At 58.7% G+C, this 21,077-nt stretch overlaps 1 protein-coding gene across 9 annotated transcripts in view; it reads left to right on the top strand.

Moving 5' to 3' along the window:
• The window catches only part of ELAVL3 (ELAV like RNA binding protein 3), a 47,206-nt gene extending 26,545 nt beyond the window's left edge, over window positions 1–20,661 (top strand). For 3 of the 9 annotated variants that reach the window (XM_048831760.2, XM_048831762.2, XM_048831767.2), the window contains 6 exons: window positions 5,125–5,347; window positions 5,879–5,982; window positions 6,366–6,519; window positions 7,249–7,474; window positions 10,756–10,794; window positions 12,002–20,661. In XM_048831760.2, the coding sequence (XP_048687717.1) occupies window positions 5,125–5,347; window positions 5,879–5,982; window positions 6,366–6,519; window positions 7,249–7,474; window positions 10,756–10,794; window positions 12,002–12,350 (1,095 nt within the window). In that variant the 3' untranslated portion in view covers window positions 12,351–20,661. The remainder of the gene's footprint in view (window positions 1–5,124; window positions 5,348–5,878; window positions 5,983–6,365; window positions 6,520–7,248; window positions 7,475–10,755; window positions 10,795–12,001) is intronic. The other 6 variants (XM_048831763.2, XM_075121839.1, XM_048831768.2 and 3 more) reach the window with 4 other exon arrangements.
• Window positions 20,662–21,077: the final 416 nt, after the last annotated feature.

The following is a 21,077-nucleotide window of genomic DNA, read 5'->3' as shown; positions in this document are numbered from 1 at the left end:
CAGGAGAAGGAGTCTGGGGTCCACCAGGTGTGGGGCGGGGCTGGGAGTCAGGACTCCTGGGTTCTATCTCAGCTCGGGGAGGGAAGTGGGGATCCAATGGGTAAAAACACGTGGAGGGAGGTTGCATTTGGGACCCCCCACACTCCTTGGGGCCCAGGCCCTCGGGCGAGGGGAGCATTCAGGTGGGTTTGCACAGGTCTGGGTCGGGGTGGGGAGGAGGGACCCGCAAACCCAGCCCCACAACAGGGTCTGGGAATGACCCCCAGTGCAAGGGGGGCCACGGAGGGGCTTCCAGTTCCCAGGGTGCTGGGGGGACGCATAGGAACCCCAGAGAGATCTCCCGCCTTCCACACCAAGGCAGCGGGATGTCTGCTCCGGGGGGCTAGGGCTGGGACAGCAGGGGGCTGAGGAGCGTTGCCGGGTGCGGTTTGGCTGGTAGTTCACCGCCAAGGGATTTGGTGTCTGGCCTGGGGCCGGGGATAATGTCGAGATCGATGGACGGATCAATAACCCGACAGGGAGCTGACGGCCACACCAGAGCAGCTGCAGGGGCTACTCAGCGCAGCAGGGTGGGGGTGGAGGGGTCGGTGGCAGGCAGGGTGTTGGCAGTGTGGGGGTGCTCTGCAGGCTTTGCCATCTGCCATGGGCCAAATCCTGCTCAGAGCAGATGTAACCCATTGGGCTGCCCTCCCCCGGCAGCCAGTGCTGGCCCTGGTGCTCCAGGTCAGCACTAGGGGGCGCTGTGTTGTAGTCAGTGGGATGGGGGACTCAGCAGGGGGCGCCCTCCCCTGGCAATCCGCGCTGGCCCAATGCCCCAGAGCGGCGCTAGGGGGCGCTGTGCTGCAGGGAGCGGGGCCGGGGCTCCGTAAGGGGCGCTCTCCCCTCGCAGTTGGTCCTGCATGGCGCTAGGGGGCACTGTGGTTGCTTCTTCCTGATCAAATCGAAATCCTAGGCCGGGGGTGGGGGGGGGGGTCAGTACTGTCCCTTGGGACGCTTTTTGCAGCTGTTGGGGGAGGCGTGACCTTGGCCAAACACCCCAGCCCCTGGCGGCTTCCTTCGGGCCCTAAGCTGTGGGGCGGGGTTTGAGTGTGAGGCCCGGTGGATGCACAGAATTTGCCCGGGTATAACCGCGTGGCTTCGCGGGTCCGATTTGCTAGGTATCCCAGACATGCCCTGGGCCGGCTGCCCAGGGGAGAGCTTTGCTAGCCCGGCTGGTCAGTCGGGAGCGTGGAAAAGCTCCGACCCAGACGAGCTGGCAAAAGCCCTAGGGCAGAGCCGGTGACACCAGCCGATCTGTGCTTTTGCCGGGCTGGCGTATTTCACTCGGGGGCGCTGGGGAGAGTGATGCCAGCCTGGCAGCATCCCTGCTAGGGACATTTTGCCAGGCCCCCTATGCTGGCAAAAGCCTCTAACGCAGACCCAGCCTCGTCTATCCCGGAAAGTGAATTTGGGCTAAGGTAGGGGGTGAATCGAAAGGCCCTGCGCCTGGGGAATGCCACGTGGGGATGGACGCTCGTGTGCTGGAAGGAAAAGGCCTTGTGTCGCCAATGCAATTGGGTTAAACGGTGCCATTTTTGGCCAAGGTATCTCAGCCCGGGTCTACATTGCAACCGTTGGCTGGCAGAGCTCTGCTGAGCAGGGGCGTAGCAGCACCGGCAAACTGCCCCTAGCGTAGATCCAGCCTTCCCCGTTTCCCCTGCGGCCGTTGAGTCCTTGCTGCCACCAGGGCGGCTTCGGCAGAACGCGCTCGCCTTTCCGGTGCCGTGTCCCCTCAGTACGCCGGGCTACGGTTTCCAACCCCCTTCTCCCTCAGGCGCGCGGCTGCGGCACGGGGCGGCACGGCTTGGGCCAATGGATCCCTAACGGAGCCGCCGGGGGACTGACAGAACCGAGGAGGAGAAGCTGATACAGCCATGGCCTCCTGCAGGCATCCCCGGGGCGGCAGGAGGCGCGCCGAGATCGGTTTGTGGCGCTGATCTGGCTGCTGAATTTTGGGGCCCAGCAGGCCCCAGTCTTGGATCCATGCGCCGGGCTTGTCCTTGCTGTTGGCTCAATGAGGGCAGCTCTCCGGTGGGGGCACTCAGCACCCAGGGGCACAAGGCCACTGGGCACCTCCTGCTGCTGGAATTGCACCTCCGGGCCGCGCGCAGGATACGAGAGATGGGTTTGAGGCAATTGGCTCCCCGAATCACATACCCCGATCCTGCTTCCCCCCTGCTAGCTGCTGAGAAAGGGGGATGTCTCTGGGGTCCTGCATCGCTGAGGGGCATTTCACCGACATTAATGTTGGCTGATCAGATGGGCCACGACCCCTCCCGTCTTTGGGGACTTTTGCACAAGCTGCAGGCAGGGCCATTTTCCCCCTGGCTTGGCCCGGTCTCACCAGAGGGACATCAATGCCCCCTGAATGGGAATCGCCTCCTGGGATCTGCCCTGTGCTTCCTTGACTCACGAAGCAGGATGCGGCAGGATGGCTGCAGGGACAGGCGACTGACCATGGAGCAGGCTCATGGCCGATTAAAGGGCCGTTGGCGATGGAGGCTGGATTGGAGTGCGGGACAAGGTCTTTTCAGTCTGGTTGACAAGGGTCAGTGGCTGGGAGTTGAAGGTAGATAAATCCAGCCCTGGAATAAGACACAGGGAGGTGATGATGTGGCGAAGCTGCTTCCCGGGAAGGGGCTGGACTCACCATCGCTTGGGGGGCTTTGAAAGATGATCTCTCACTTCTGGGAGCGATTCTACAGCCGGGGGGGGGGCTGGTCATGGGGGTCCCCTCTGGCCTTGGAATCTGTCAGCCCCACTGTTCGTCCCCTTCCATCACGGACAATGAGGAGAAGAGGAATCTCTGCATTCCCTCCGCACGCTCCCGGCTCTGCATTAAGGCAATGGCTAGAATCCAACCTCATGCTTCAGGCCTGCAGCCGGTTGCCTGCAGGGGTCAGGAAGGGCTGTCCCTTCCCCCACAGTGCACAACTGAGCAGATGGATCCTGTCTCCCCTCCTCCCCCCAGTCTTCCTTTAAAGCGTCAGAGCTCAGCCAGAGAAGCATCCTATCGCTAGGCGCTGGCTGGTGGGGCTTGCTCAGGGTCAGACTGGCTGCCCGATCAGGGACAGGGAGGAATTTCTTCAGGTCAGATTGGCAGAGATAGGGGGTGGGGAGGAGGTTCGCCTTCCCCTGCAGCGTGGGGCTGGGAGTATCTGGGCATGTCCCTGCCATGGCGGCGGTGTCGGGGGCTCCTGGCTCCCCCCCGGTCTCTGCCTGAGGCTGGTTTAGGTGCGATCCTCGGGCTCCACACGGGGCGTCCGGGGGGAAGGAACGGCCTGGAGGTCAGGCTAGAGCCGCAGGCTGTCGACGCAAGGCACCTTCCCTGCAGCCAGGGCGGCGCTGCAAGTGCTGGGTTTGCTCAGCCTGGCTGGATGCAGGCCACCGGGGAGCTGAGTGCTCTGTGTACACCCCAGGGTGGGGGGCGCGCGAGGGCGGCGTGGGCCCAAGAGCAAACAGGGACTGACCAAGGCTGGACGTGGGGCGGTTTCTGGCTGCTAGGGGAAGGCAGATCTGGTGCCCCCAGAGGAGCCGGGCAGGCGAATGCATTGGAAAGTGGATCAGTGTCTCAAGGGGAGGGTCTGGGGGGAGACCTGGGGCAGCCGGGCCTGGAGGATCCAGCGTCCTCGGAGCGGGAGGCGGGTGGCTGAGGCAGGGTTAAGAGCACTGGCTGCAGCCAGGACTGGGACGGGGGTGTTAGGAAGGGGGGGCAGCTGATTCGGGGTTCATTGGGGCATTGGAGGGGGTTGGTTTTCCCACGCTAGATGAGGCAGAAATAACCAGGCCAGGGTGGGGGTTGGAGCTGGCTCCTCATTGCTCCGTGTGGGGGGAGGGGAAGGGATCCTGCTGCAGGGAGCGCACGGGGGGGGGGGCATTTGGGGGCTTGGCTCCCCAAAGTGTTAGAGCAGCTGGGACTGTCTGTGTCCCCCCTGTCTGTCTGTCCCCCCTGCCCCGTGTCTGTCCCCTCGCCCGTCTGTCTGTCCCACCTCGCCCTTCTGTCTGTCCCCTTGCCTATCTGGCTGTCCCCCCTGCCTGTCTGTCTGTCCCCTCCTACCCGTCTGTCCCCCCTCACCTGTCTGTCTGTCCCCCCGCCTGTCTGTCTGTCCCCTTAGCCCGGCCGTCTGTCTCTCCTTGGCCTGACTGTCTGTCCCCCCACTGCCCGTCTGTCTGTATGTCCCCCGTTCCTGGCCCGTCTGTCTGTCCCCCCTCCCTGGCCCAGCCATCTGCCCCCCAACCGTCTGTCTGTCCCCTCTGCCCAGCTGTCTGTCCCTTCCTGGCCTGGCCATCTGTCCCCTCTTCCCTGTCTGTCTGTCTGTCTCCCCTTCTCGGCTCGTCTGTCTGTCCCCCCTCCCTGGCCCAGCCATCTCTTCTCCCAGCCTGTCTGTCTGTCCCTTCCCCCTGGCCTGGCTGCCTGTCTCCCTTGGCCTGTCTGTCTGTCTGTGCCCCTCGGCCCAGCTGTCTGTGACCCCCAGCAGTCGGTCCCTCCATCCCCGGGTTTCCTGGGCTCTGGATTTGGCAGCCTGGCCGGGGTTTGCCAACAGAGCTTCCCCGGTCCCTTGGCTTTTCCCTGAGCGTGGGTGGGAGGGTGTGTGTCCATCTGTCTGTCCATAGTGCCCCGCGATGTCCCCGGGGCTGAACCGGCCTGGCACCAGGACGCTTGGCGACCCATCGGGGTGGCAGCGAACGCCAGGGCATCCTGCTAGATCTCCCCCGTTGAAGAATTCCCCCAACCCTGTGGAGTGCCCCCTTGGATCAGTCCCCTCTCCCCACACAGCGTCCCTCCTCCACGCAGCACCCCCTAACCCCATCCATCACCCTCTGTCCCACACAGCGCCCTTCCCCCAAGAGGTACCCTTTCCCCCCCACAGTGCCCCCTAACCCCATCCACCAGCCCCTCTCTCTGCCCCACACAGAGCCCCTTCTCCCCTCCCCCTGGCAGCCCTCCCCTTCCCCCCACGCCTCCCCCACAGATCCCCCTAACCTCATCCAGCACCCCTCCCCCATCCAGTGCCTCCTTCCCCCTGCCCCACACAGCGCCCCCTGCCTGCAGAGCGATCACCCCCTGCCCCCTCTTGTCTCCAGCAGATAATCAGCACCATGGAGACCCAGGTGTCCAACGGCCCCACCAGTAACAGCGGCCTCCCCAACGGGCCGCCCCTGAGCGCCAATGGGGCGGCCGACGACAGCAAAACCAACCTCATCGTCAACTACCTGCCCCAGAACATGACGCAGGAGGAGTTCAAGAGCCTTTTCGGCAGCATCGGGGAGATCGAGTCCTGCAAGCTGGTCCGGGACAAGATCACAGGTACGGGGGGCTAGGGGTCGGGAGTGAGGGGCACCGGCAGAGCCCGGGGCGCGGGGCAGGGGTAGCGGGGGGCTAGGGGTCGGGAGTGAGGGGCACCGGCAGAGCCCGGGGCGCGGGGCAGGGGTAGCGGGGGGCTAGGGGTCGGGAGTGAGGGGCACCGGCAGAGCCCGGGGCGCGGGGCAGGGGTAACGGGGGGCTAGGGGTCGGGAGTGAGGGGCACCGGCAGAGCCCGGGGCGTGGGGCAGGGGTAGCGGGGGGCTAGGGGTCGGGAGTGAGGGGCACCGGCAGAGCCCGGGGCACGGGGCAGGGGTAGCGGGGGGCTAGGGGTCGGGAGTGAGGGGCACCGGCAGAGCCCGGGGCGTGGGGCAGGGGTAGCGGGGGGCTAGGGGTCGGGAGTGAGGGGCACCGGCACAGCCTGGGGGGCAGGGCTGGGGTAGCGGGGGGCTAGGGGTCAGGAGTGAGGGGCACCGGCAGAGCTGTGCGGATAGGGGCTCAATACCCCCCCACACTCACTCCTCTCCCCACCCCCAGGGCAGAGTTTAGGTTACGGGTTCGTGAATTACGTGGACCCAAACGACGCAGACAAAGCGATTAACACCCTGAACGGGCTGAAACTGCAGATGAAAACCATCAAGGTGAGCGGGGGGCTGGGGGTGAGGCTGGGGGGGGGCGGGACGAGGGGATGAGGCTGGGGGGCTGGGGATGAGGCTGGGGGGGGGAGAAGGGGATGAGGATGGGGGCGGATGAGGGCATGGAGGGACGGAGCTGGTTGGATTCAAGGACAGGGAGGGGTTGGGGGGTAGCCAGGAAACCCCCCCCCCAGCAACAGACAGACCCATGGAGTCGCGGGGGAGGAAGCACCACAGATCCTGCCCCCAGCTCGGAGCAAGGCCTAGTGAGAGCAGGGGGCTGGGTGCCAGGACTCCGGGGAGGGGAGGGGCGAAGCGCGAGGCGGTGGAGGGGTTGCCCCCCTCTTGTCTCCCTGGCGCCCCCGTCTGACCCCTCCCCACCCCGCAAGGTCTCCTACGCCCGGCCCAGCTCGGCCTCCATCCGCGACGCCAACCTGTACGTGAGCGGCCTGCCCAAGAGCATGAGCCAGAAGGAGATGGAGCAGCTCTTCTCCCAGTACGGCCGCATCATCACCTCCCGCATCCTGGTGGACCAGGTCACAGGTAGGGGCTGGGAGCCCGCTGCTCCCGGGGCGGGGGGTGGGAGCCCGGACTCCAGGGTTCTCTCCAAGGGGCTGGATCAGTGGGGCCCGGCAACTTCAGCAGCATCCTGCTCCGGCCCCTCCCATGCCCCCCGGGTCAGACCCATGGGCCCATCTGGGCCTGGAGACCGATGGGCTGGGGGTCAGTGCTGGGGGGGACGGACCCATGGCTCTGATTTGGCCCAAATGGGGGAGGGGGACGATCCTCATCTTGATGGGCCCAGGCTGCTGTGAAAAATCACCTGGACACCCATGAGTGCTCAGAGCCCCCTGTCCTGTGGTGCCCCCCCACTGGCCCTCTGCCCCACAGTAGCCCCCACTGACCTCCTGCTCCACGGCACCCCCTACTGACTCCCCCACTCCCTGCAGCACAATGCCCCCTGCTGTCCCTCTGCCCCGCTCCCTGTCCCATGGTGCACTCCCCCACTGGCCCCCTTCCCCACGGGACTCCCTACTGACCCCCCTGCTCCCTGCAGCACAGCACCCCCTACTGCCCCCTGCCCCACGGTGCCCCTCACTGACCCCCTGCTCCACTCTCCGCCCCACGGCATCCCCTGCCAAGCCCCACCCTGGCCCCCTGCCCCACAGGGCCCGCTACTGACCCCACAGCCCCCTGCCCCACGGTGCCCCTCGGCGCCACGCTGAGACCAGCCCAGCCCCCCCCCCGACCTGGCTGCGCTCCCCCCCCCAGGCGTCTCCCGAGGGGTGGGCTTCATCCGCTTCGACAAGAGGATAGAGGCGGAGGAGGCCATCAAGGGGCTGAACGGGCAGAAGCCGCTGGGGGCCAGCGAGCCCATCACCGTCAAGTTCGCCAACAACCCCAGCCAGAAGACGGGCCAGGCGCTGCTGAGCCACCTGTACCAGACCACGGCGCGGCGCTACACGGGGCCGCTGCACCACCAGACCCAGCGCTTCAGGTGAGGCGCCCCAGGGCGTTGGCCCCGCCCCTCTGCTTGGGAGCCCCGCCCCTTTCCGGGTCACCCCACCCCTTTAGGCCCTGGCCCCGCCCTCCTACTGCTAGCACCTGCCCTTTCGCCAGTAGCCCCGCCTCCTGTGCCCTGGCCCCGCCCCTTTTACTATTAGCTCCTTCCCATGACCCCTCCCCTTTTGCCCCACCCCCTCATCCTTTACTGTTAGCACCTTTCCCAGCCCCTCTTATTAGCTCCTCCCATTTCACTAGTAACTCCTCCCCCGTTGCTGCTGACGCCTCCCCTTGTTCTATTAGCATGTCCCCTTGTGGCCCTGTTTACCATTGGCCCCACCCCTTAAACTAGGAGCCCCACCTCCTTTGTTCCTGCCCCACCCCTTTGCCAATAGCCCCACCCATCTCTGCATACAGCACAGTTAGTCCTGGTTGCCCCGTGACGAGCTCGGGGTCTGTGAAATGACCCCCCTGGGTACCTCTCCCCCGGGCACCCCACCCCCACCCCCTCTGTCTCTGCTGGGGCTGGGGGGCTCCCCATCACCTCTCTCGCCCCGTCCACTGCTGTCACCCCCGCCCCCGCTGTCATGGGCGCTGGCTCCATCACAGAGTTGTGAACCGTCTGGGACCCCTGGGGGGGGCCCGGTCCCCACAGCCGGGCGGTGGGGACAGCTCAGTGCTAAGCAGGGTCAGGCCGTAGATAGGACTTGGATGGGAGACACCCCCACAAGGGGCTGAATTGGCAGCAGGGAAGTCACCACTGGGCCGGGGGGGGGGGGGGGCACCGCCTTGCAGAGGAGATATAAAACTCAGTTCTTAGTAGCTGGGGTCCGGGGCATGAACCCAGGCATCCTGGCTGAAATCCCGTCCTGCCCCCCAAACTCCTGCCAGGGCTGGGCTCCTCCCCCATTGCCTGGCGCCATCTGTCGTGCGGCATTGGCTAGAAAACCAGGCCCCACCCCAGAGCCGGCTGCATCCCAGCAATGGGGCTGGATCCCCAGGTGTCGAGGGAGAGATGTCCGTGCACGCCGGCCGGGGGGTCTGGCTCTGTGGGGCAGGAAGGAAGGGGGCAGCTGGGACACTGTTGGCCGTATCTGCCCATCTGAAAGGCAGGTAATGGGTGGCATCTTGGGCAGGGCACCCTGTGCAGGGACTCGAGGGATCCTTGGAGAAACAACCCCCTGCCTCACCCCAGAGGTGGCTGCATCTCAGCCCTGGGCATCAAGGCTAGGTGGGCAGCAAATGAGCGGGGTGGGGTGGTGGAGACCATTCCTGGGGAGCCGGCGATTCAGGGACCTCAACTTTCTCAACCACAAGGAGAGGGAGTGGGGGGAGAGGGGCGTACTGGGTGCATGGGGGGGCGGGGGGCAGGTGCCTGGGTTGCTATGGCATCTGTAATTCCCCCCTCCCAATCTCAGTAGATTCCGCCCCCCCCCACCATTTTAATGTGCTCACACATCAGGGGCTTCGTTACTGCAGCCTGGGAATGAGGGGCTCTGAATCTGAGGCCCCCCCACAAACAGCCAGTCCTTCACCCCCAGACAGGCGCCCATCCCCCTCAGCCCCCCGTTGTCTCCAGCTAGGTCCAGTTCTGGAACCAAGCCTGCTCTCCTTGTATATTTAACCCTCCAGCTTTAAAATTAACCCCCACAACAGTATAATAGGGCCTGACCCCCCCCCATGCACCCCAAGCCAGGACTGCAGCGTGTATACAGCCCCGCGGGCAGAGCCTCCGCACACGCGTGACCTGTGTCCCACTCCCTGCGTGCGCCACCCGTGGCCGAACCGCTCGGACGAGTTTGTGTCCACGGGGGTTGCTGGCCTGAGTGTGAGAAAAAAATTACATGCAACATGCATGTGCATCCAGCAGTGTCCGTGTGCATCATGCCTGCATCATGCATGCAGCGGGACCCGTGTGCTGTGTGTGCAGCCCCTGCAGGGGGTGCGTGGGCTATTCCACACGCTGCAATGCCACGTGGCGCACACACGACATGCGTGTTGCACATGTCTCTTCTAAGCAGCCACACGTAGCATGCCGTGTGATTCAATAACTCCTACACAGCTCCTGAGCCCCCATGTGTGAACTGCCACACGTGGCCAGGCAACACGCATGTGTGTGACGCACACACGCCTTCATGGATGCAGCATGTGCTACATGGAACATTCATGCTGCCAGGCACATGTGTAACACATGCAACAGAGCCACTGTGCATGCGTGTGCATTTACCCGTGCCACACAATCCTCGTGCATGCGTGTGCATTTACCCGTGCCACACAGCCCTCATGCATGCGTGTGCATTTACATGTGCCACAGAGCCCTCATGCATGTGTGTGCATTTACCCGTGCCACACAATCCTCGTGCATGCGTGTGCATTTACCCGTGCCACACAGCCCTTGTGCATGTGTGTGCATTTACCCGTGCCACACAATCCTCGTGCATGCATGTGTATTTACCCGTGCCACACAGCCCTTGTGCATGCGTGTGCATTTACCCATGCCACACAATCCTCGTGCATGCGTGTGTATTTACCTGTGCCACACAATCCTCGTGCATGCATGTGTATTTACCCGTGCCACACAATCCTCGTGCATGCGTGTGCATTTACACGTGCCACACAATCCTCGTGCATGCGTGTGTATTTACCCGTGCCACACAATCCTCGTGCATGCATGTGTATTTACCCGTGCCACACAATCCTCGTGCATGCATGTGCACTTACCCGTGCCACACAATCCTCGTGCATGCATGTGTATTTACCCGTGCCACACAATCCTCGTGCATGCGTGTGCATTTACACGTGCCACAGAGCCCTCGTGCATGCGTGTGCACTTACCCGTGCCACACAATCCTCGTGCATGCGTGTGTATTTACCTGTGCCACACAATCCTCGTGCATGCGTGTGCACTTACCCGTGCCACACAATCCTCGTGCATGCGTGTGTATTTACCCGTGCCACACAATCCTCGTGCATGCATGTGCATTTACATGTGCCACAGAGCCCTCATGCATGCATGTGCACTCTCACCTACACCCAGGTGCACTGACACGTGTGATGCGGCCACCGTGCAAACACATGCAGGGCAGCCATCACGCAGCCGGGTGCCCTCCCATGGGCAATGCAGCCGGTGTCGCACACATCCCCCATCTACACGCGGCGCCCGGCCCTTTTCTGCCCCATAACCAAGCCAGAGGACCACGCAGGGCCCCCCTCCCCGCTTTACAGGGTCAGCTACTAACTGGGGCCTCTCCTCTCCTCTCCGTCTTCCTCCCACAGGCTGGACAATTTGCTAAACATGGCCTACGGCGTTAAGAGGTAACGAGCCCCCCCCATCCCCCCCCAGCCCCAGCCACCAGCGCTCGGAATTAACTAGCCCCCCCCGTACTGCCCGTCCCCTCCCCAAGCCCCCCTGCCAAGCCCAGCCTGACAGCACAGACCCCCCCAACTTCCCCCATCTCCCCCTGGGACCTTGGGCTCTGCCACCAACCAGATCCCTTCCCTGTGTGCCTGGGGTGGGGTGTTGGGGGGGGGTCCTGGCCAGCGGGATGCCAGGGGCCTGGTTCCATTTCAGGCCTGCTGTTGGAAAGGAAAGAACTTTTGGGGGTCAATTCTGTGGCGTCTTCTTTTAAATCATAATCACAACCCCCCTTCCCCCCCCAGCATGGGAACAGCTGGCCAGTGCAGAATGCCCAGCCCCCGCCCCCGGGGTGTCAGGGCCTTGGGAGTCCGGCGGGGGATGGGGGGGCACATGGGACGCGTCACTCAATTATCCCCTCCCTTGGGTTGGGGTTCGACGCTCTTCAGAGCCTGGTCGGTGTGCGGGTGGTGGGGGCGGGAACGTACCCAGAGGGGCCTTCGAGTCAGACCCCCCCCCCCCAGCTGGCCCCAGCCACACTGGCTGCCTTGCCTGGTACCTGCTTTTGTTATTAGGCTTAGAGACCCCGCCCGAGATCCAGCCCCCCCCAGACCCCAAACAAGACCTGGGCCCCTGTTGTGTCAGGCACTGCCCAGACCCAGGGACAGATAGTCCCTGCCTCGAAGACTTTACAATTGAAATAGACCCAGGAAGGATCATTATCCCCATTGCACATGTGGGGAAACTGAGGCCCAGAGAGCACCAGTGGCTTGGCCAGGGTCACCCAGGGAGTTTGGGGCAGAGCGGGGAGATGAACCTGATTCCGGGTTAGGGCAGCGCAGTCCAAAGCCGCCATGCCCGGGGGTGGGGGCAGGGGCTCAAATCCTGGTCTGCCCCCCCCCCATGGAATTGCAGTGGGGGAGGGGCGGAGGGCGCTGCAGGCGAGAACGAGTTCGAATCCAGATCCCAGGCTCTGCTGCCTCCCTCGAACCCTTGCCCCCCGGAGCTGATTTTGAGGGCTGGCTAGAATGTAGGGCCCCCTGCACCAGGCCTGGGGTGGTGGCCAAGGAGGGACCCCGCTTCCCGTGTCCCGGGCGGGCGGGTGCTGTGCTCCGGTCCAGCCCACGCCCGCCCGCCGCGCCGATGCCCACGTTACACCCAAGGTAGTCCTCTGTCCTTGATCTCCAGGTTCTCGCCCATCACCATCGACAGCATGACCAGCCTGGCGGGCGTCAACCTGACGGGCGCCTCCAGCGGGGGCTGGTGCATCTTTGTCTACAACCTGTCGCCGGAGGCGGACGAGAGCGTCCTGTGGCAGCTCTTCGGGCCCTTCGGCGCTGTCACCAACGTCAAGGTGATCCGCGACTTCGCCACCAACAAGTGCAAGGGCTTCGGCTTCGTCACCATGACCAACTACGAGGAGGCGGCCATGGCCATCGCCAGCCTCAACGGGTACCGGCTGGGCGACCGCATCCTGCAGGTCTCTTTCAAGACCAGCAAGCAGCACAAGGCCTGAGCGAGGGCCCGAGCCGAGGGCAGGAGAGAGGAGCCATGGCAGAGACTGGGCAGCCCCCCCCTCGACACCCCGACCTGATGGAAAGAAAGACAACCCCTCCCCCAGAACCTCCCGCCCCATGGCGGGCATCGTCCCCCACCCCGTAGTGGGCTCCGTCCTCCCCAATTCCATGGCGGGCACCATCTTCCCCCCCGATGACCCCGATGGCGAGCGATGGTGCCCAGCCCTGTGGCGGGCACCGTCCCCCCCAGCCCCATGGCGAGTGACCCGTGGATGGCGTGCGATGCCCCCTGGGGGGGATCGGAAGGAAATGAACGCCTCGCAGCCTCGGTGAGGAGAAATGAGCTGCCAGGGAGCTGTGACGGGACATCGAGGGGGCGCCGGAGTCCCACCCCGCCCACAGGCAAGGCAAACGTAAGCCTGACCTCCCCATGCTTCCCCCCCCCGGAACTGTGCCCCATGGCATTGCGAGGACCCCAGCGGGGGCAGGAGAGGGGACCCCCGTTATGTGCTGAATTCCAATGGCCCCTCCATTTTGCGGTCCCCCTGGACCTCCCTTTACATCCTGGCCCCTCTAACAGCCATCCTGAGGTTCCCCCCAACATTGTCCCCCATCTCTCCCCCTTGGATTCCCCCAACCCACATGTGTGGGGAGGGGATTCCTGGCAGGGCTCTCAGTGGTGATCAAGAAGCGCCTCTGGGCTGGGGGGGCAGATGGGTGAGACGTTATTGGGGGCCGGGGCTGCTATTCCCAATTAGCACTGGGCAGGGGGTGGGGTGAGGAGGGGCTGCTGCTGTTGAGTTGCTGGGGGTAAAATGCTCCCCTGAGCCCCCACCCCCTTCGCCATCAGAACATGGGGTCCCAGCCTGGCTGTCGGGGAAGGGCCGTGGTGCCATCTGCCATTGCAAAGCGGACTCCTGCTTTCACCCAGCTGGGGCGGGCTCAGGGGCGGACTCGGGGGATCGGGGCCGGTGAACCTCAGCTCGAGTGACTCCAGCCGGGGCTCGTTCCTGACTAAAGCCCCGATCCTGGCAAGGCTGGTGTGTGTGTGGGGGGGGCATTCGGGTGACCGTGTCTTTAAGATCCAGGCATGCGTCTCTTCCAGCCCCGACTCAAGAGCCACTGGTTTTGCCGACAGCTCGGCCCTGACACAAGGGCCACATAGTCCAAAGGACCCGGTCCCTGGGGCCAGTGGGTGCTTAGCGCCAAAAGCAGGGCATTAGTACAAGCCCCACCCACTTAGTGCAAAGGCCATGCCCATTCTGCGAATGCCACACCCACTTGGTGGGTAGGCCATGCCCACTCCGTGTGGCGCTCTGTCCCCCTCTAGTGGTGGCTGGATCACACACAGAGGTGGAGGAGCCTATGCCTACTTGGTTAACAGGTGGTAGCAACCCTTGTTTACAATGCAAGGTCCCGGGTTCAGGGCCCACAGCTGATGACCCCCCCCCCGGTGTCACCCTAACACCTGCCTGGCTCCGACAGCGTCCGTGCGCCCTCCCTTTGCTCCCAGCGCCGTTCGCTGCACTGCGTTTCCAGGGGGCCGTGGTGATAAGCCCAGCCCCAGGGTGGCCATTGCATGGGTGGCTGGAGCCTCACGCATGCGTCGGCTGCTGGCAATTCGTGCCGTCCAGGAGACGTGACTGGGCTGTTGTATCAAATCCGCGGGTTGACCCATCAGAACCGTGCTCCAGGACCCGAGGCTTAGGGGCCGCGTTTTAAAAGGCACTTGCTTGCAGAGAGGCGCCTGGGGGGGGTTTGATGTCAGTGGGAGTTAGGTCTGTAGCTTCAGTGCCTTTGAGGATCTGAGGTTAGGTGCCTCCCTTTAGGTGCCTAACCCCCTTTGACACCATTGGAGGTGCTGAGCCGTAGCGGCCTGCGTCTCATTGAAATATGGGCTGCTTAATTGGTCTAGAAATTGGATCCTTCCTTGTTCCCTGCACCCCCTAAAGAGCCCCGATCCCCAGGCAGCATTTACCTTTTCCCTGCTGCCCCCCCCACCCTGCCACGCAGTCTTCAGATTGCCCCTGCTTTCTTTCCAAAACTGCCCCGAGAAAAATGGGGAAATGGGGAGGGGGGGGCACAAAGGGATGTTTAAATAAATGGATTGAACCCATTTGAAAAGCAAGAGAAAGTTACCCGCCCCCTCAACCTCCCCTCCCCGCCCCTGTGTTAATTTATTTCCTAAAGAACGGTTGTTTTTTTGTTGCCAAAAAGGGGTGGGGTGAGGGGGAAAGGAGCAGGGCTTCCTCTCTCAGCTCGTGAACGAACAAATGAAATAAAATAATAATAAATAATAATAATAATAGAAAAGGCTGAAAACAGAAATAATAAAAAACCAACAAAAAAATGGGAAAAAAATCTATTTTTATAAAAAAGGGAAAAAACCAACCTCGCTGGGAATTTTTACTGGGATTCTTGAACTTCACACACACACACATACACACACACACACAAAGCAAATAAAAATAAGAGAAAATCTTTTTTGTTTTTAACAAAGAGGTTCTGTGATTGCCCAACTCAGGGCCAAGATGGGAATGGAAATGGTTGTTTTCTTTCTCTGGGTTTCGTTTCAGAAGGGGGGGGGGCGTGAGCATTCACGATTGTTACCGAGGATATTTTTTTATTTAACATTTTACGACAAAAAAAAAACAAAACAAAAAAAACCAAAAAAACAAAACAACAACAACAAAAATAAAACCTAGCAGAGAAAAGCAAGGGAAAAAAATTTAAGAGAGGATTTAAAAAACGCCCCAAACTAACCAGAAACACAACTGATTTTATCCAGGGAAACATGCTTCATATTGACATTACTTACGTTTACACCCAATTCCATATTTTTGAAAAAGAGCGGTGGTTTCCTCCTTCCCCTTGTTTCTGGGGTGAAAAACTTTGGCAGTGCGTGAACCTTTCTTATTGATTTAGTGTCTGTATCATAGTCATGCCTGGGAGCTCTAGGCTTGGATCAATCTCATTGTGCGAGGCCTGGCACAGATAATAAACCAGTCAATGGAAGTGGCACAAAAGCATTTCTGATGATCCAAGGTGAGGGTGGATAAAACAAATCCCAACCCTGAACAGAAATACAGGAGTGATTCGCTTATTGATGTCTCAGAATTGCATTTGACTGGGTCGAGAGGAGGATCAGTTTCAGGGCATCTCATATGCTCATGGGTTCATAGGCCTTGATAGGTTCATAAAGTTTCAGGGACCATTGGATCGTCTAGTCCAGTGGTTCTCAAACTGTGGGTTGGGACCCCAAAGTGGGTTGCAACCCCATTTTAATGGGGTCACCAGGGCTGGCTTAGACTTGCCAAAGCCCGAGCCCCACACCCAAGGCTCAGCCTGAGGGTTTCAGCCCTGCGAGTTGGGACTCAGGTTACAGGCTCCGCACCTGGGGCTGAAGCCCTTGGGCTTCAGCTTTGTCCCGCTATCCCTTCCCACCCCAACCCAGGTCAGTGGGGCTCGAGCAGGCTCAGGCTTTGGTCCCCCCTCCTTGGGTCGTGTAGTAATTTTTACTGTCAGAAGGGGGTCGCAATGCAATGAAGTTTGAGAACCCCTGCTCTCCAACCGGCTGTATGGACCAGGCTAGAGAACTCCATCTGGCAATTCGCCGACCCAGCACATACCTTGTGGTTGCACTAGAGCGGCGCGTTTAGAAAGACAACTCCCCCGTCTGGATGTAAAAACTCCAGTTGCTGCACAGCCTGTCTTGCTCCGCGGGAGGCTGCTCCAGGGGTTCACCCTTTTCGCTGGGCAAACTCAGCACCACTGTTTCCACTCTGAAATTGTCTGGCTTGGAAGCTGGATCTCCCTTTGCCCTGTGGCATCAGCTCTGGTTCCCCAGAGTCGGGGACCGACCGGCGGTGGTCAAGCTGCTGCCTAAGCTTCGCTTCCATCGGCAAAATTGATATGGGCCCTCCTGTGTCCCAGACTAAAGGCAAGTGTCCAGAGCCCAAAATTGCTCTCTGAGGCCTTCTCTGAACCGGCCCCAGTTTTTCCAACAAAGGAATGCCAAAGCCATCATGGTGGCAAGCTGCATGCTCTACCACGGTGCCCTGAGCATGAAATACCAGGCTCCAGCTAAAAGACAGGACCTCACCCACCCTGCCTCTCTAATACCATGAGGACACCAAGGTAGCAGAATGCCCGTAGCATGGCCTACCACGATGCCCTGGCTGTGAGCTCTCATGGAAACACAATGCCCATAGCTGCCTCCTTCGTGCCTCATGTCTCCTCCCCTGAAACGGTGGCCTCAGCGATGCCTCAGCAAGAGAAGCCAAGCCCTGTGTACCCCCACCACATCACCTACGGCCATGCTACGAAACTGATCCACCCAGGAGACCCACATCTTTGCACCAGCCCTCCCCCTGATGGGGAGGCGCTACTTTCTTTCAAGCCATGGGATAGTCATGGGGATGGGGTTTGTTTAAGAAGTCACTGTCCAGCCACCTATAGCCACCCTGGTCAATTACCCCAATTCCCAACCTTACAGCTGGGGGTAGGACTTACAACTGGCCAAAGCTGGCTCTCCTCCGCTCTCAGGAAGGTCTCTGGAGCTTTACCGAACGCTGCACGGGACGTTTTGGTCAAAACTCTTCCTGGGGACATCAAATTGTTGAAAAAAGGAGCATGTTCAGGGAAACGTCTCCTTCCCCCGCCCCCCCGACGTCCAGCTCCTGCATTGGAAACCTGAAAATGCAGGGCCCAAACCTGGAGTTTTAGGGTTTTCAGCTAAAAATGTCTCGTTTTTTTGCCAATATTTGGCTAACAAATTTCTGGTCACTGGCTGAATTCTGTTGTTTCAATTTTATGCAGGAAATTTTCTAGGGTTTGGGCCAGATTTTTCCAGGTTTTGGCCATCTCTGGCCAAACATTTACCCGGGTTAGGGAGGTTTGGGCCATAATATTTTGGGAGATTTGGGTCATTTTCCCCCATTTTCATCACTCCCCCCCCTCCCAGTTTTCAGCCAAAGGGTTTCCAGGTTTTAATTTTTGGTTAAACATTTGCCAGTTGTTAACCGCTCAATTCCTCCCAGTTCTGAGATTTTTTTTGACCAATTCTTTTCCCTTTTCATTGGGTTTGGGTCAAATTTTCCCATTTTCAGCCAGTTTAGGCCATTTTTTAATATTTTGGGGACGTTTGGGGGCCAAAAAATGTACCAGTGTTTGACCGTTTTATTGTCAGGTTTCAAAAATTTTGGTCCAAATAAATTTCTGGTTTTGGTAATTTTCAGCCACCATTTTTCAGCTTCCTGCTGCCAAATGCTTAATTTGTGTTTGGTTTTCCAATGAAAAATCGACATTTTCCAACAGCGGGAAAAAGAAACCACTGTTCTCCCATCAGCTTGAATTTAACCACGGCCTCTGTCGGGAGCCAGTTTCGCCCAGTGCTGATCGCTTGTCGCAAAGCTCTACCCTTGGTTAATTTCTTTTAAGGATGTTTCGTTTCAAGGCGTTCAAAGGGGCAATTTCCTGGATTTCTGTTGAAAAAACACTTTCCTTGAAGTCCAGCCATTTCTGAGAAAATATCTTCCAGTGTCTCACGTCTAAGCCAAAATATAGAGCGAATAAATCTTTCAGGAGTCCCGACAGACTTTTTAAACAATCATTCGTTTTGCTCTGTAGGCTTCTTTCGTTCGTAGCCGCATAGAGCAGCTTCAGTGATGGAAGGGAGCGATCCTTAGAATGGTGTTACTAACGCACCTGTCTGCTTTTCTTTTCTACTCCGCCCTTCCAAGAGCGAGCGGAAATTACGTTGATTTAAACTAACTCCCAAACCTTAAAAAGGGGGAAACGCAATTGCTCTTGCTTTAGCCAAGGCACATCTTGGCGATTCACGTTACAGCTCACCTCCCAAAACAACACACATCAGCTACTTTTGGGTTTAGGTTTTGTTTTTGGTTTTTTTAATTTGATTTTCGATTTTTGGTTTGACAAAAACGAGACCAAGTCTTTCACTTTAGAAAACAAACGGGACAAAAAACAACGTAAAAAAGAGAACGTAATGATAATTAAACCTTTTAGCATTAGTTGAGTTTTAATTGTTTAAATGATTTAGAAGTTAGTTTAGGATTTCTTGATTTTTGAAGATAAATGTGTTCTGTGTTTGTAAGAATCTGTGAGAGCTTCTGTTTGCGAAAAAACATACAAAAATGACAAAAAAAAATTTTAACTGGCACCATTAACTTGTATCTTTTTGCGGATTTTAGCTTCTTGTAGTTTTAACTTATTGTTAACTTAAATATTTATTATTACTGCCTTGTACGAGTACATTTGTGTATATTTATGTTATCTCATCAGATTTGCAAGTTAAAAAGGAACTATTTTTTAATTTGCTGAGACGTGGTTTTACCTAATTTATTTATTAAAGAAAAAGGGAACAGAAAAATCAAATAATAATCATCATAATAAAAAAGACTAAAACGTGTAAGGACAGATTCTCCGATCGAGGCGAAGTGCACTGACTTAAATTAAGGGGGATAATGTAAGCAAAAAAAGAAAAGCATATAGATCGATTATCTACAAAAGTGTGTCTGTGGGAATCAATGTTACGTCGATTACTTTTGTCTTGTAGGGGGGAATTGCAAACCTGTTTCTGCTCTTCATTCTTCTAGCAGGTTAAGGGAATCAAATTTCTAGCTTGTCGTTTTTATCTATTCTTCTTCTTGTGTGTATTTATTAGCCCTTTCGCCCCTACATAACACAGCCCTCAGCACTCAACCACCCCCGCAACGTAAAACCAAGGATCGATTTGATTTGGGTGATGGATTTCCTTTTATTTCAGTTTTTTTTTCTTTTAAAAAGAGCCTCCCATGAAGCCAATATTGTGCATGTTAAGGGGCAAATTGCAGTTCCCTCTGGACCTGATTCAGCAACAGATTTAAGCATGTGAGCAGGATTACAGAGCTAACTAAGATCAGGGGGTTTTACCTTGCTGGGCCCTGCACAAACCCTGACTGAGATCAGGGCCCCGTTGTGCCGGGCGCTGCACAGACCCCAACTGAGATCAGGGCCCCCGTTGTGCCGGATGCTGCACAGACGCTGACCGAGATCAGGGCCCCGTTGTGTCAGGTGCTGCACAGACCCCAACTGAGATCAGGGCCCCGTTGTGCCAGGCACTGCAGAGACCCTGACTGAGATCAGGGCCCCCGTTGTTCCAGGCGCTGCACAGACACTGACCGAGATCAGGGCCCCGTTGTGCCGGGCGCTGCACAGACCCCAACTGAGATCAGGGCCCCGTTGTGCCAGGCGCTGCACGGACCCTGACTGAGATCAGGGCCTCCCGTTGTGCCGGGCGCTGCACAGACCCCGACCAAGATCATGGCCCCATTGTGTGGCCCAGGCACAGAGTGAGCAATGGTCCCTGTCCTGAAGAGCTAAATACACAAAGGCTGGGAGGGGAAACTGAGGCACGGCCCTGGGAAGTGACTTGCCCCAGGTCACACAGCAGAGAGAAGTGACCCTACCCACTGGCCACTCCACAGCCGTGTGGCATAAAGAACATTGCTGAATCAGGGCCGGTGGAGAAGAGCTGACTTTGCACCGCTGGGAGTTGCCGCCGGCTGGATTGGGCTGGAGAACCAAGGTCTGGTTTCTTTCAAGCCTCCCCCTCTACCCCCCACCCATCCTTGGCATCCGATGCGCCGCCTGCAGCTGCAGACGAGCTCTCAGCAGGGGAAAGGAGAAAGCTTCTCTCCATAGCCGATCAGGTCAACCCGTCGCCCCCAATATTTTTTCTAGTAGCAATAAGCACTGTCGGGTTATTCAAGCGAACCGGAGATCAGAACAGGCCGAGTCTCCGGCCGACCCAGCCCGGAGGAGACGACTCCTACTTCCTTTCCTAGTTGCGAGGACAATTTGCTCCCAAGAAATGGGTCGTGGAAATGGGGGGTGGGTTTCATAACCTGGGGGACATTCTCCTAATCCTCTCTCACCCTCTCCACCACCTACCTTGTAGTGGATTTAGTGGAGGGGGCGAAGTGGGTCACTGGAGACTGCGTATTTCCCCCCCCTCCGCTCTGTAGTTTCACGCGGTTCATTTATTTGCAAAGGTTTTGAAGCCAAAACCGAAATCACGCCGGGCAGGGTGAGCAAGGGGCCGAGAGGAAGGGGGTTTAGGGGGAAAAAAAGAACAAAAAACTGCGGTAAAAAAACCACACACAAAGCTAAAGCTGATTTCAATGACACTTTGCATTTAGTTAATTTATTACTGGGATTTCCGGCACAGCGACTGTAAGGAACTTTTACATGGACTTGTTGAATTATTTGTACTTTTCATGCCAGAAAATTAAAAAGTTCAGAATCTTACGCGTCTCTCTCTGTTGTGTGCGGGGTGGGTGGGTGGGGGACGACGCGTGGAGCTGGGCGTGTGTGTTTGTGCGTGCGAGGGGGGGGGTGTGTGTTCGCGTGGGGGTGCCTGGCGTTAGAGGGGTGGGCGTTCAACCCTCCCCAGGCCGCAGCATTCCCAACTGCCAGATTGTAAACCAATCACTCCCGAGGCCTTCAAAGTCCTGAGCGTGGCTCAGAAATCATGGTATTTGTAACAAGCACGTGGGTTCAGATGTGCGTGGGTTCAGGTGTGCGCAGGTCATAGAGTATCGGGGTTGGAAGGGACCTCAGGAGGGTCTAGTCCAACCCCCTGCTCCAAGCAGGACCAATCCCCAACTAAATCATCCCAGCCAGGGCTTTGTCAAGACGGGCCTTAAACACCTCCAAGGAAGGGG

This window comes from Caretta caretta, chromosome 20 (genome assembly GCF_965140235.1).
Source record: "Caretta caretta isolate rCarCar2 chromosome 20, rCarCar1.hap1, whole genome shotgun sequence".
Taxonomy (NCBI): Eukaryota; Metazoa; Chordata; order Testudines; family Cheloniidae; genus Caretta; species Caretta caretta.
This window is presented reverse-complemented; position numbering and strand designations above follow the sequence as displayed.